Source organism: Myxine glutinosa, chromosome 4 (assembly GCF_964187855.1).
Source record: "Myxine glutinosa chromosome 4, kmMyxGlut1.1, whole genome shotgun sequence".
Lineage (NCBI taxonomy): Eukaryota > Metazoa > Chordata > Myxini > Myxiniformes > Myxinidae > Myxine > Myxine glutinosa.
The window spans coordinates 111,238,057-111,252,905 of NC_136264.1; the positions used below are offsets into that span (position 1 = coordinate 111,238,057).

Sequence of the window (14,849 nt, forward strand, 5' to 3'; positions counted from 1 at the left end):
GGGAAATGTCATGCCAGCCTCATGCATCAATTGTGTCAGGCAGTCAAAGACAAATGCTGAGAGATGTGCTCCTTCTTCACAACAATTTGCCTGTGCATACATCGGGCTCATTCTGACCATAACGCCATTCTTGACTATAGCTTCAAGGAGCTGCATGCAACCACCGCCCCACCACCATCCTTTGTGAAGACATTACTGATGAGCAAAAGTTTTTCAGCAAACACGGGAGAATAAATCACCAGGATAGTTATGTTTGCTCTCACAGGTCAAGACCTAACATTGTATTTTGTATCAAATGAAAATACCAAAAGATTCTTCCTCCGTTGAACTTTCTTGGGCTTTTGCCATATCGGGATGGATCCCAAATCACACCGAGGCATGTCTTCAGGTCCAAGCATTTTTTTTCGTTTCTTTCCTGTGAGGCGACAAAAGAAAGACCATTCGGTCTGTTATTTGATAGCTAAATAAGCCTGTTGTAAAATGCATGCTTGTGCCAAAGCAGGGAAATGGACAGACCAATTGAAATCTCAATTCAAGTTTTTTCCCCATCCCAATAACTTTTGTTCCAACCTTATTCACCGGTACAAGAAACTAGATTGATCAAATATTTACAGGGAGGTTGGTGATAAACAATTTTCTGACCTCCTTAATACAGACTTGGCATTTAATATGGAATATTTTTTTTTTCTTGACTTGGGTTTACTTTCTTAACTCAGTATATCAATCTGGTGAGTTTCTTTTACACTTCGGTGATTTATTTGTTAAAAGAACCATGTCACTGATTGTCCGTCGCAGCAAGAAGTCAACAACAGGATTATATCACAGGTGGCGTGGCAAAATGTACGGACAGGTGCATTTGATGATTGGCTTCACAGTCGGGTATACAAGGGTTGTTGCGTTCTGTATTAGTGGAAAACAACTGCTGCACGTCTCCAAAAGTTATTGCCGCTTCCTCTGGAGATGGTCCGTCAACTCGACAATGCTGTTTGTCATGGAGTGGTGGCTTTACGAAATTACGGCATGAAACAGTGTGCTATTGCTCGGCAGTATGGCATCACTCAAGGTCAGATGTCAAAGATCCTGAAACGAAATGCTCAGAGGGGTGTCCCTACTCCAATACCGAGGCCAGGACGTCCACGCAGAACCACAAGGGGAGATGATCGCCAGCTGCACCGGTTAGTCTGCAATGGCCGTACCAAGTCAGCGAATCGGCTTAGGGCTGAGTGGCAGCAACTGACAAATGTGCCTGTATCCAGAAGGCTAGTCAACCAACGACTGGTTCAAGCAGGCTATCGTGCCAGGCGTCCCCTGAGAAAGCCACGCCTGACCAGACAACACCGCCAGCACTGATTGCAGTGGGCCAGAGAGCACCGTCAATGGCAGCCAGGACACTGGAATCACGTGATCTTCAGTGACGAGTCTAGATTTCTGGTCTATCTTCAAGATGGCCGCATCCGAGTGTCCAGACAAGTGCATGAAGCCTACAACAAAGATTGTATAGTGCCAAGAGTCCAAGCTGGAGGTGGTGGGGTGACAGTTTGGGCTGCTTTTCATGCAGGGGGCAAAACTGACCGGGTTGTTCTGAATGGAAACCTGAACCAGTTCAAGTACAGGGCCATTCTGGAAGAAACATTGCTTCCATTTACTCGTGCAGCCTTTTGAGGAAACTTTGTATTCCAAGATGACAATGCACGACCTCATCGTGCTCGCATGATCCAACACTTTCTTGCTGACCGTGGTGTGGAGCATATGGAGTGGCCTGCCATGTCCCCGGATATGAATCCGATAGAGAACTTGTGGGCAGAATTAACGCGTCAAATCGACCACTTGGACCAGCAGCCGACCTCTGTGCGTGAATTGCAGCAGGCTATTGTCACTGCATGGCAAGCGATTCCTGTCCAAACCTTGGCAAATCTCGTGAACAGCATGCCTCAACATGTACGTGCTCTCCTGAATGCTCGTGGGGGTTACACGAAGTACTGAACTGTAATTTTACTGTCCGTAATCCCAGTCGTAATTTAACTTTTGTTTTTGTTAAAAACATTTTTGGCTAATCTGCAAAATAAAGAGATACTTCTGGAAAACGCACAGAAGTTTAACACAGTACTGTCCATGAATTGAGTTCAATATCAGTTTACATCACTTTCAAGGATCAATTTATTTGCTTCGAAATGTCAAATGTGGTTTTCGTTTCTTTTAAAGGTCACATTAACAAAATCTAGAATAATTTCAACATAATTCCAATGAACTTTTGGTTCTAAGTCATCTTGAAAAGTAAGTTCACCCCCACAAAAAAATATTCCATATTAAATGCCAAGTCTGTAGATTCTTTCGATCTTTAAACACCAATGAATTATGAACACCCCTTTCGATATACCATTCTCGTCGTCAACATCGGTCATGCAATAATTATAGTACCATTTTTGTCACTTATTATTTTTCGTTACACGTTTATTCCAAAAAAACAATGAGATGAGCATCAAAACTTAAATATTTGGCAGGTTATTTGGTGTGGAAGTTGAAAGACCAATGAGGCACAGTTGGAAAATACCCTGCTTGTCATAGCAGAATAAATAAAACAACTGCAATCATTCATTTACAAGGGTAACTTATTTAAACTTTCAATGGTAAGAAATTTCATTTGAAATCACTGTACGAGGAAGATGAACAACCATAAAATTCCATTAATCTCTATAACTGACATTTTCCAACCTGGATCTCTGCAAGCAAGCGTACACTACTGATTGTTGATCACATGTCATTATATATATATATATATATATAGATATATATATATATATATATATATATATATATATATATATATATATATATATCTATACATACATACATATATACATATATATATATATATATATATATATATATACGTATATATATATATATATATATATATATATATATATATATATATATATATATATATATATATATGTATATATATATATATATGTATATATATATATATATATATATATATATATATATATATATATATATATATATATATACATGGGAGCGTACGCTGGATCAGCATGTCGCTGCATCCTTGAACGACTGCTCAGCACCATCCTGACACACACCACTGTGAGTGCTACGGAATGAGGTGTTTTTATGGCAGCCGGAGTGCAAATCCTGCCACCAACCTCCTTGAGATAGGACCTAGTACCCTGGTACTCATTTCCCCGACCTCAGAAGGATGACAAGCTGAGTATGTCATTATCTGGACCTGGAAATGACCAACTTTCCATCTCCTGTTCCTCCTCTGTCCATTTTGGGTGCTCTGATCATGTTCTTGTCAAAGTCAATGTCTCTCTGGCTTGGGAAAGAGAACACAAGCACCCCTCATATTTTTGTTGGACAATGTAAGCCCGCCGGATTGTGTTGGGTGAGCGCGGAGCCGCCAATATGCCCGTCTTCTTCTCTCCTCTGTCTATCACTGTTTCTTATCTCGTTGCCGCAGTATGACTGAAGCGCCTGTGTGTAGACCCGGTGACTGAGTTGACTGACTAAGATCTCTACAGCTGTGTATAGACCCTGTGACAACATTGACTGACGAATATCTTGAGAATTGTCTTATGTGCTAGGGGGAAGAGCTTTATTTTGTGACACTGTTTACCTTGTGTATCCGTGCTTTTGGATAATCTTTATAAAATGCTTTTGAAACTGCCGGAATAATCTTTTTCCATTGGTTAGATACTGTGTAATTAGTGACAGGTAATTCTGCCCCACCGTTTCGTTATGTGGTTGGACGTTTTGCCAATGTTCCACATATAGTATCGCTCGGCCGTTTTGATTGACAACAGTGGAGCATTGGGAAGCATAGTCCTTATTTGGGGTGATTAATTTGCCGGAAGGGTAAAGCGGGATTTGGACGCTGGACCTTACCAACATTAAGCGTCACAGACAGCGTCTGTGGTTACTTAGCAACCTGTTGTGCCACAGAGTTATCTGTGATTTGTCAGCTTCAGGGTCATCAGCTGCGAAGTGGGACCGAGAACTCCCCTCATCACCCGCCAAATCCTTAACAATAAAAATAACTAAAATGGCACTCGGTAGAGTGCATATCTCCACCAGGCTGAACAGTTTATGTTTTGTATCCCACTAAAAGGCCGGATCTGGATCTGCACATGAATCAAAATGTAATTGGCTTGTTCTTGGCAGCTAACCAACTCGTCACCTAGTTTTGTCATAAACGGTCCACAACTTTTTAAAATATTGTGCGACATATCATTTTTGGCCCGATCACTCAATGGTGAAGAATCACTGAAAGCTTTAAAATTCTCGTATCCAAAATCCATATTCAGATCTTCACCAAAATCGAAACAATTCGTCCTTGTCACACACACAACCTGTCCACCAGGTGTCGCCCGAATCCGTCCATAACTTTTTGAGATGTCATGCATTATATCAGTTTTAGCCCTATCACTCAATGGTGAAAAATCACTGTAAAAAATTATCGACTCCGGTCTGGATCTTCACCAAAACCTAATCATTTTGTCCTTTTTACATGTCCAACCTCTCCACCAAATTAGGTGCGAATCCATCCAAACGTTTTGAGATATCCTGTTCACAAACAGACAGACGGACAAACAAACCGAGAGGGGTGAAAACATAACCTCCATCCACCTTCTGTGGCAGAGGTAAAAAAAAAAAAAAACAGATAAAGAGATGAAATATACAAAGGAAACAGCAAAGTTTACTCGTTACGCATACCTGTATATCTTTGAAGTATTTGAATTCAGCACCGTCTAACTTGCAGAATCTCCGTTTCCAATTCTGTAACACAAATCAACAATAACTAAGAGCTTAGCTATTTGGTTTCGGAAACCTTCATCACAGATATCATTATTGAAAATAAATATTTCATGTTATTAATTTCACTTCGTTTTTGGAGGTCCGGATCAAAATTTGGCTTATTTTCAACAGGATAAAAATACTCATGTTTTGTGCATCGCAATTTTCAGGAAAGCATTTCCTACTCCTTCGTTTACATAATTTACATGTAGTGTGTGTGTCGTTGGTTGTTATCTCCATATACGGGTTTCAGGAGGTGGGACAGAGTCCTCCCAGGACTCAAACTATCCACCGCCGCTTCTGTAAGGGATCATGGTTCATGGACCAAACTGTTCGACTTTTTTAGAGTTTTGTTCCAAGTTCTCTTTTCAGGGTCGTCTTCGAACCCCAGATTGCCTCCAGTTGCAGTTAATTTGTGGTAATATTCCTGGGGATGGTTTGTAAAATCTCAGTTATGTTCTTCTTTATCATTCCTGTTGCTCCAATTATCACTTGTATAATTTTATGCTCTTCAGCTTCCTTGATCTCATTTTTGAGGTCCTGTTGTTTGACCGATTTCTTGATTTCTGCTTTACTTAGGCCAATATCGTTGGGTACTGATATCTCAATCATCAATGCTGTCTTTTCCTTTTTGTTCTTGAGTACAATATCCGGATGCAATGCTTTGTTTTCTTTGTTCACACTCGATGGCATCATCAGGTCGTACGTGAGCATGACGTCCTCATTTTCAATGATTGCCCTTCGTTCGTGTTTCCATGAGTTTTCTGGAACTGGGATGTTAATTTTTTTGCAAATATGCCAAGGAATCACTTTGCATACTTTGTTGTGCCATTGTGTGTAAAGTTGTTCTGATAGTTTTTTGCATCCCGAGAGCAGGTGACTAGTACTTTCTGTTTCTGTCTTTGCAGAATCTACACTTGTCCATCTGGCTTAGTCCCACCTTATTTTTAAATCCATTGGTGTAGTGTCCTGGATCTTGGGCATTTATTATGATTCATTCACCATCCCAGTTGAACTGACCTCTTCTTAGCCATTCCAATGAGCCTTCTTTGTCTATCCCCACTCTGTCCAAATCTTTTTTGTATTCTCCTGCTTTTTTGTCATTCTCCCAGTTGTTGGTGTATATTTCTTGATATATTTTTTTCATACATTTCTTTTATCTTTCTGGCAATTGTGGGGCTGTATTTGTTGCCGTTTCTCCCTCTTGTGTGGCATCTTCCATTTGCACCTGTTTTTCGAAATTATTTGTGTGTGTGTGTGTGTGTGTGTGTGTGTGTGTACGCACACGCATGTGTACGCACTTGCACCTGGGTATGCTCATGCATGCAAAAGCAAGGGGGTAGTAGCTGACACTGCTTTTAGTAGAGGGGTAATTCTGTCTTTCACAGACTGTAACTAAAAGCAGAAGTTAGATTTTAATTGTTATATCTTATTGCCCGGCTACATTTCAAAGTTTTCTAAAACTGTGTAATGATTGCCTTAATATGGTGGATGTGTGGCAGGTGCCCCTTATTGGTCAGGGCCCTTGAAGCAACTGTTTTTTGACACTTGGGTTCACAGTTACCTCTCCAATGAAAATGTGCTATTTGATAGACAATACCCTTGAGACCACAACAATAACTAAAGCTGAAAGTTTTTTTTACTGTAATACAGTCACGAGAAAAAGTAAGTACACCCCATGTAAAGTTTTGACTTTTTCAACATATTTCAACATACAGCTATTTGAGCTTCATTTCAACAATATTGATAGATAAAGGTGATATAATATAACAAATATCATGAAACATTTACATTTTGTAGTCCATTGTATAATTTAACGAAACATAAAAGCAAATTTCGCATGTGGAAAAAGTAAGTACACCCTTGGCTCTAATTGGTGGTATTTCCCCCTTTGGCAGAAACAACCTCAAGTAGGCGTTTCTTATAACTGTCTACCAGTCTCTGACATCGACTGGGATAAATTTTTGCCCACTCCTCCATGCAGAATTCTTTCAGCTGTGCGATGTTTGAGGGGTTTCTTGCATGCACAGCTCGTTTCAAATCCCCCCCACAACATCTCGATGGGATTTAGATCCGGGCTTTGACTTGGCCATTCCAGAACCCTCCATTTCTTTCCTCTCAGCCATTCCTTGGTGGATTTACTGGTATGTTTAGGGTCATTGTCATGTTGCAAGGTCCACCTCAAAACTTTACATGGGGTGTACTTACGTTTTCACGTGACTGTATATTGTTATTTATGTTTTTTATGTATTAGAGTTTATGTTTCACCCCTATCTGTTTGTCTGTCTGTTTCTTTGCTGTGAACAGTATATCTCGAGGAGTTGTAGATGGATTTGGCCAAAATTTGTTGGGCAGGTTGGGTGTATGACAAGCACTAATGGATTTCATTTTGGAAAAGATCCAAATATGGATCCAGACACCGATGCTTACCAAAATTATTTTTAGTTACAGTGCGCACACGAAGCGAAAAACGGGATTAAGCGATCAGCTGCGTACGTGCATACGTACAGTCGTGGCCAAAATATTGGCACCCTTGCACTTTTTTCAAATAATGCACCATTTCTTTAAGAAAATTGTTGAAATTTTGAAATCTTTTGGTTTCCACATATGTATTTCTTTGGTTTGCAGTGGAACAAAACAAAAAAAATCTGAAAAAATTACTACATCTTAGCTTATTCCACATAGAAATCCTAAAATGGCCAAGAAAAATTATTGGTACCTTTAAGAAGTTGTTATAAATAATTAGATTTCAAGCATGTGATTCTCCTTTACTTTGGAATTGATCTTTCCTGGGAAAACCACATTTCAAATCTGGCCTCCAAAGCCAGTCGCCGACTGGGCATCCTCCGTCGTGCGAAGTCCTTCCTTGGCACACCTGAGCTCCTCACCACATACAAAGCTTTCATCCGCAGCTCAATGGAATTCTGCTCTCCCCTCTGGGCTGGTGCTCCTGCCTCACACCTAGCTCGTCTTCAAGCTGTTGAAACCAAAGCGTTCAGAATCATTGGAATCTCCCGCGATGAAGCTAACTCCGAGGGCCTTTCACTCACTCACCGCAGGCAGGTTGGTGGTCTTTCCGTCTTCTACCGACTCCGCTCCGGCCTTGCCCCCCACCCCCAGCTCTCTCTGGGTTCTGCCCCCAAATATTCCTACAGGTCGCACAAGATCTGCCTGCAACCCTCTTATGGTTAAACTGCCAAAATCAAGACTTTCTGCTCACCTTCACTCCTTCATTCCTCTTTTCTCCCGCCTCTGGAACAAACTCCCTCACTCTCTTCAATCCCACTCCACCCTCCAGGTCTTTAAAACAGCTGTTCACCACCATCTCTTATCTTCCCCCATCCAAAACCTTGATCTTTTCTACCCCCGCTAATTTCACCCCAAATTCACTTTTTTGAAATACCAACTTCTCTCCTGGAAGTCCTTGGTGTCCTTGTGTTTTATACTTCTCCCACCCCCCCCCCCTCCCCCTTCCCACTCCTCCTTCCCCCAAGCCCTCTCCCTCCCACACATCTCCCTGCTCTCAAATGTTGTGTTTGTGTGCTTCCCCTTCTCTCCCCATCTTGTCTACCGCTCCCTCTTTTTGTACACCGCTCCTTTCCTATGCCATCTCCAGGCATTGCAAATCGTCATTGCTGGGCACCGAAGGGGGCTCGGCAGTGACGCACGCTGAAAGAGAGTACTCAGTTTTCACTCTGGTTGTTTGTTTTCTTGGTTGTTTGTTTGTTTGTCCGGGCGATATCTCAGCCATCCTTTGAGCTAGGAAGCTGAAATTTCGGCACAATAGTGAGCAAGTCCTTTGTCAAAAACGGTATTTTTTGTTTTTTGATTAATCAATTAATTGATGAGTTATTTAATTATTAGCGATTAATTAAGTACTTATTTAATTAATTAAATTTCATTTCTCTTCTGACCATTAACTCAGGCACCTTTTGAGTTAGGAAGCTGATATTTGGACATGCCAATGACCAGGTGATTTGGCTGCAAAGGCTATTTTTGATTTATTAATTAATCAATTAATCAATTAATCGATTAATTATTTAATTATTTGATGAATGACAATTTTTTTTTTTTTTAAGTTACAGATTCTGATGAAATGGTGGTGGTTTATGTATTCTCTGACGAAATTGATTTATAATTTAATTTTTTTATGATTATTATTTATTTATTTTCATTATTAATCATGTATTTATCTTTTTCTTTTTTTTTTGTTTTGTTTTGTATACAAGATCGAGGCTCGTGAAAGAGCTAACATTAATCACACAAAAAGACAAACCGACACACAAAACACAAAAAACAAGGGGAGCGGCAGACAAGATGGGGAGAGAGTGGGAAGGGCACAAAAGAGAGGGGGAAGAGGGGGAAGGACACAAACACAACATTTGAGAGCAGGGACATCGGGAGGACTTGGGGGGAGGTGGGAGAGGAATAAAACATATGAACACTGCAAGGACTCTGGGGTGAATTACCGGGGGTAGAAAAGATCAAGGTTTTCGATGGGGGAAGATAAGAGATGGTGGTGAACAGCTGTTTTAAAGACCTGGAGGGAGGAGTGGGATTGAAGGGAGTGGGGGAGTTTGTTCCAGAGGCAGGAGAAAAGGGGAATGAAAGAGTGAAGGTGAGCAGAGAGCCTAGACTTTGGCAGTTTAACCATAAGAGGGTTGCAGGCAGATCTTGTGCGACCTGAAGGAATATTGGGGGGACAGAGCACAGAGAGAGCTGGGGGAGCAAGGCCGGAGAGGAGTCGGTAGAAGACAGAAAGACCACCAACCTGCCTGCGGTGAGTGAGTGAAAGGCCCTCGGTGTTGACTACATCGCAGGAGATTCCAATGATTCTGAAAGCTTTGGCCTCAACAGCGTGAAGCCGAGCAAGGTGTGAGGCAGGAGCACCAGCCCAGAGGGGGGAACAGTATTCCATTGAGCTGCGGATGAAAGCCTTGTATGTGGTGAGGAGCTCAGGTGTGCCAAGGAAGGACTTCGCACGACGGAGGATGCCCAGTCGGCGACTGGCTTTGGAGGCCAGCTTGGAAATGTGGTTTTCCCAAGAAAGATCATGGCAGATAGTGAGACCCAAAAGCTTGAGCGACAGAACTTCTTGGAGAGGATTGTTGAGAAAGTAGATGGGAGGGTTGTCCAGTCGGTCCTTTCGGAGAGACATTGTAAGAGTGTGAGATTTGTCAGGATTGAAAGACATGTTCCACTTGTTTGACCAGTCTGTGATTTTGTCCAGGTCTGCAGAGAGTGAGGAGGCTGCAGACTGCCGATCTGAGGGATGAGGAATGGAGCGATAGAGAGTAGAGTCGTCATCAAAGAGATAGAGAGGATTTTCAAGAGAGTCAGAGAGATCATTGATGAAGACCTTCTTTGGTGAAGATGAAGATGAAGACAAGAATATCATCTTCTTTCTCATTTGGCCAATATCTCAGGCACCTTTTGAGCTCAGAAGCTAATATTTGGACATGAGTGACCAAGTGATGTGGCTATCAAGGATATTTTTGATGTATTGATTTATCAATTAATCAATGTATCGATTAATTATTTAATTATTCGATGAATTACTAAAAAAAAAAAAATTTCCCCAGTTACAGATTCTGATGAAATGGTGGTGGTTTATGTGTTCTGTGACCGAATTGATTGATAATTTAATTTTTTAATGATTATTATTTATTTATTTTCATTATTAATCATTTATTTATTTTCTTTCTCATTTGGCCAATATCTCAGGAACCTTTGGAGCTGGGAAGCTAATATTTGGACATGACAGTGACCAAGTGATGTGGCTATCAAGGATATTTTTGATTAATTGATTAATCATTTAATCGATTCATTATTTATTGATTAATCGATGAATTACTTATTGATGAATCAATTAATTATTTAATTTTTTATTAATGACTTATTTGATTACATTTCTAAAAGATACATCTTCGGATGAAGCACGAGTGGTTTTGTTATGGTATTAGTCAATTGATTAAGAAAATATTTTGTGATAATCTTTTATTGATTTTAATTATACAATTAATCAATCAATTAGTGTACACCTCTCCCTCCCAATGCAGCCTCTATGAGCTGCACTGCGGTATTGCCGGGCGCCGGAGGCGCCCCGGCAATGCCGCGCTGTAGGATATTTAATTATTTGGCATGGGGGCAGTGTACTTTGAATGTATTTGTACTTGTTATATATTTTGTTTGTCTGATTTGTTTGTGTGATAAATGTTAGCTCTTTCACGAGCCTCGATTCTGTATACAAAAAAAAAAAAGGAAAAAAAAAATTAAACTCACCTATGACAAAAGTTGCAAGTATCTGCAATAAAAAAAATCACTCATTCAACCAGTTTGAATATAGAAAAGGAGTCATTCTGTTGTTTTGTGTCACTGTGCATGGAGAAAAGAAAAAAAAACCCTGTAATAATGGAGTTTCTTGAGTGGAGTAAAAAAAAAAAAATTGAAACAAGGCTCATTGTAAAGAACTCTGCATGGGGACTAAGTGTTGTTAAGAATGACGTCATTGCTGCCTTAATTATGATGTCATAATTCGACAAGTTTATCTAACGACATAATTTAACGTCATAATTTGCTTAGTCCGATCAGTTTGAAATTTCTTGAGCATGATATACGCAACAATTATATTGGAGAATGTAAATTTATGATGCCATCGGTCATGTGGTCTGGCAGCCAAATTGGATCTAAGCAAAAAATGTTCGTCTTAGCCAATTTGAAACCGCTTAGCCAATCGATGCGAAACTTTAACTTATTGATCAACTACCCCTGGGAAATATGGTTTGATAAAGATGACATCATTGGTCACATGGTTTGGCAGCCATATTGGATCAAAGAAGAAAAAAAACAGAAGAGTTGTCTTGCACCAAGTCCTTCTCAAGACTGCCTGAGGTAGGTATACTATGAATATCATCGAGGTTTTTTAAAGTGATTCTTCACCATTGAGAGATCGGGCCAAAATGATATACAACATGATATCTCAAAAAGTTGTGGACGGATTTGGATGAAACTTCGTGAATGCGTTGGGTAGGTGACAAGTCGAAGCTGATAACATTTTGGAGGTCTGGATGCAGATCTAGTCTATCAGTGAGATACAAAACGTAAACTGTTCAGCCTTGTGGAGGTATGTGCTCTATCGAGAAATGGCTGTTCTAGTTCAGAAATGACTCTTTTAGTTCCATTTGTGGAGGAGTGGAATATAGTTAGATTAATGTCCGAGACACCCTATACATTTGTGGGTTGTTTTAGAACTTGTGATCCTCTATTAAGTGTGTGTTTAAGGTTAAGAGTTCCGATAAATTGTTGTCACCGAAGGACACAAGGGTTTGTGCTTTTAGAAATAGCTAAGTGAAGAAATGTCATCTCGCATTCTTCTCTGTGTACCCGAGTGAGCATAGAAATGCAGTGAAGAAAAGCTGTCTCATCTCATCATCATTTATCGCACCATCATTTTTCACATATTTCTGCAGTGGATTATAAACAAAACTCTTGAGTGGAGAATGTCAAGAATGGATTGAATGGAATGTGAATGAACAACCTCTGAATTTCTTGTGATACTTATTTACAGCCAGATAGGGAAGGAATGTGGAGAGAGATGTACATGTAATGTGAAGATGGTGCGAAATATCGGAAAGACGAAGGTGATGGCAAGTGGTAAAGCATTTGGTGAGGTGGAAAGAACTGGGAAGTGGCCGTGTGCTGTGTGTAGGAAAGGTGTCAGAATGACCTCCATTCAATGTACAATGTGCGCTGAGTGGGTTCATCAAAAATTTAGTGGTCTGAGAGGGTCATTAACCAGTGTGGCAGCTACATTCAAATGTAAGGTGTGCACAGAGGGAGCTGCAGATGGAGGAAATTTTGAGTTGGATCTTGGAGACGGCGTGAAGCTGGAAGGTGTGAAAACATTTTGCTACCTCAGAGACATGCTGAATGGAGAAGGTGGATCAAACTCGGCAACGGTTGCTCGAGTGAGATGTGCATGGAAGAAGTTTCGAGAACTGAGTGGCGTGCTGACGAGGAGGAGAGTGTCGCTGAAGCTGAAGGGAAAGGTGTATGCTGCATGTGTGAGAAGTGTTATGATTTATGGGAGCGAGACACGGGTAATGAACGTAGAGCAGCAACGAAGGCTGGAAAGGGTGGAAATGCGAATGGTTCGGTGGATGTGCGGAGTATCGTTGAGAGAGAGGAAGACAAATGATGAATTGCGAAAGATGATGGGAATAGAGCCTGTGATGGATGCTGTGAAGAGGAACAGGTTGAGATGGTTTGGTCATGTGTTGAGGAAGGATGAAAGTGACTAGTTGAGAAGAATGATGGAAATGAATGTAGAAGGAAGTAGAGGATGGGGAAGACCGAGAAAGACTTGGCTAAAGATGGTGGAAGAAGAAATGCGGGCAAGGGGGTTAACAAGGGGAGATGCAGAAAATAGGGCAAAATGGAGAAGATTGTCATGGGGCCCGCAAGGCTAACCCCCGCTCTAGCAGGGAAAATGGCCTTAAAATGCCTGTTGTTTATTTGTTGTATCGGGAAGGAATGTGAATTTGTCTACATGTAATTAAACAAAGCTAGTGATGCAATTTCCAAGGAAGTACAGAGTGGAGATTGATCTGTCAATCACAATGACAAGCAATAAAACAGAAGAAAGGACAATGTAAGACTCAGTAACAAGACCATTGAAACATTCATAGATTTCAGATATCTTCTCTAGCATATTAATCATGGTTTCACTGGCCATAAAGAGTCATTAACCCCAAATGTAATTCCAATACTTTTGTTTCTTCTCTTCTTTTTTGTTGTGTTAAAACGTGGACTTTGAAAACCCAGGATGGGAAAATATTTAAGCCTTTAAAAGTAAGACATACAGGAAGACACAAACATTTTCCTGGGGGAATCAGATAACAAGCACATGGAAGATATGAAAGTTGATGACTCGGTGTGTATGGAATTTGCGATAGTTCGCCGACTCTTCACGAGAGACACCGTGGGACATTTGATGCCCGCAAACTAATAATCGCTGATGCGGACACCCAGCTTAATGTCCTTCTGATGGACGGCACACAGGTTGATCTCTCACCTTGTATACAAAACATCAGGATGACATTTCAGCCCTACCAGCCCCAACACATGTAATGTATAATAAATAATACATACGCTAAACGAGTTCATGTCAGGTTACAGACTTCCTGATCTACCTTCATTAATTCCACCATGCCCACACATGCCATTCTTGTTTAACCTTTCTCCTTACTTTCACTCTTCCACCTTGCTTGGTCAAGTAACCTTCGTAGGATATTTGCTGAAAAACAACAGACATGTATAATTATTTATATATTCGGTTTGAAAGGATTCCAGACACTTTTCTTTCAACCGCTTTACAACTCTTTGAAGCAAAGAATTCTTACTCTAAATTTCCAAAACAACCTGGAATGAATTGTCATTTGTGAAAAGTCTTCCCATTTTAACAATGTCTGGACAAGGTAAGCAAGTAATAGAATAAAACCCTAATTTTGAATTCCCAGTTATTTATCATCTTAATTTACTTTGCATGTGCAGCAACTTGGATTTACAACAGAATTCAAAATAAATGAGCTTGAATGGATGTCCTTCCACGCTCAACAACACATAATTTTCTTTACAAATTCCAAAGCGTTTGATTTTAGCAATCAATTGAAGTATGATGTGATTGTGACACCCGATAAGTGGGAAGCATTTATCTATGCACAGAAAGTGTGTGGCCCACATAACTACTTTAAATTCATAATAACCAGGATTTTAACCAAAAGTACATGCTGGAATGCAAAATGGTATAATGATGTTGACAAACACAATTTATCTCCATTTTATATTTACTCCCGCTAGGGAGTTACTCCCTAGCGGGAGTAATGCATTCGATCGTGTCCGTGTGTCCGTGTGTGTGTGTGTGTGTGTGTGTGTGTGTGTGTGTGTGTGTGTGTTCGTGTGTTTGTGAACAAGATATCTGGAAAAGTTCTGAACGGATTTGGGTGAAAGTTGGTGGGATGATTTCCCTTTGG

General features: G+C 40.5%; 1 protein-coding gene across 3 annotated transcripts in view; it reads right to left on the reverse strand.

Moving 5' to 3' along the window:
- The window catches only part of LOC137425083 (dual adapter for phosphotyrosine and 3-phosphotyrosine and 3-phosphoinositide-like), a 38,811-nt gene that overhangs the window by 4,827 nt on the left and 19,135 nt on the right, over positions 1 to 14,849 (reverse strand). For all 3 annotated transcript variants that reach the window (XM_078776276.1, XM_068113110.2, XM_068113111.2), the window contains 3 exons: positions 14,066 to 14,113; positions 4,738 to 4,800; positions 306 to 415 (listed from right to left, as the gene is read on the reverse strand). In XM_078776276.1, the coding sequence (XP_078632402.1) occupies positions 306 to 415; positions 4,738 to 4,800; positions 14,066 to 14,113 (221 nt within the window). The remainder of the gene's footprint in view (positions 1 to 305; positions 416 to 4,737; positions 4,801 to 14,065; positions 14,114 to 14,849) is intronic.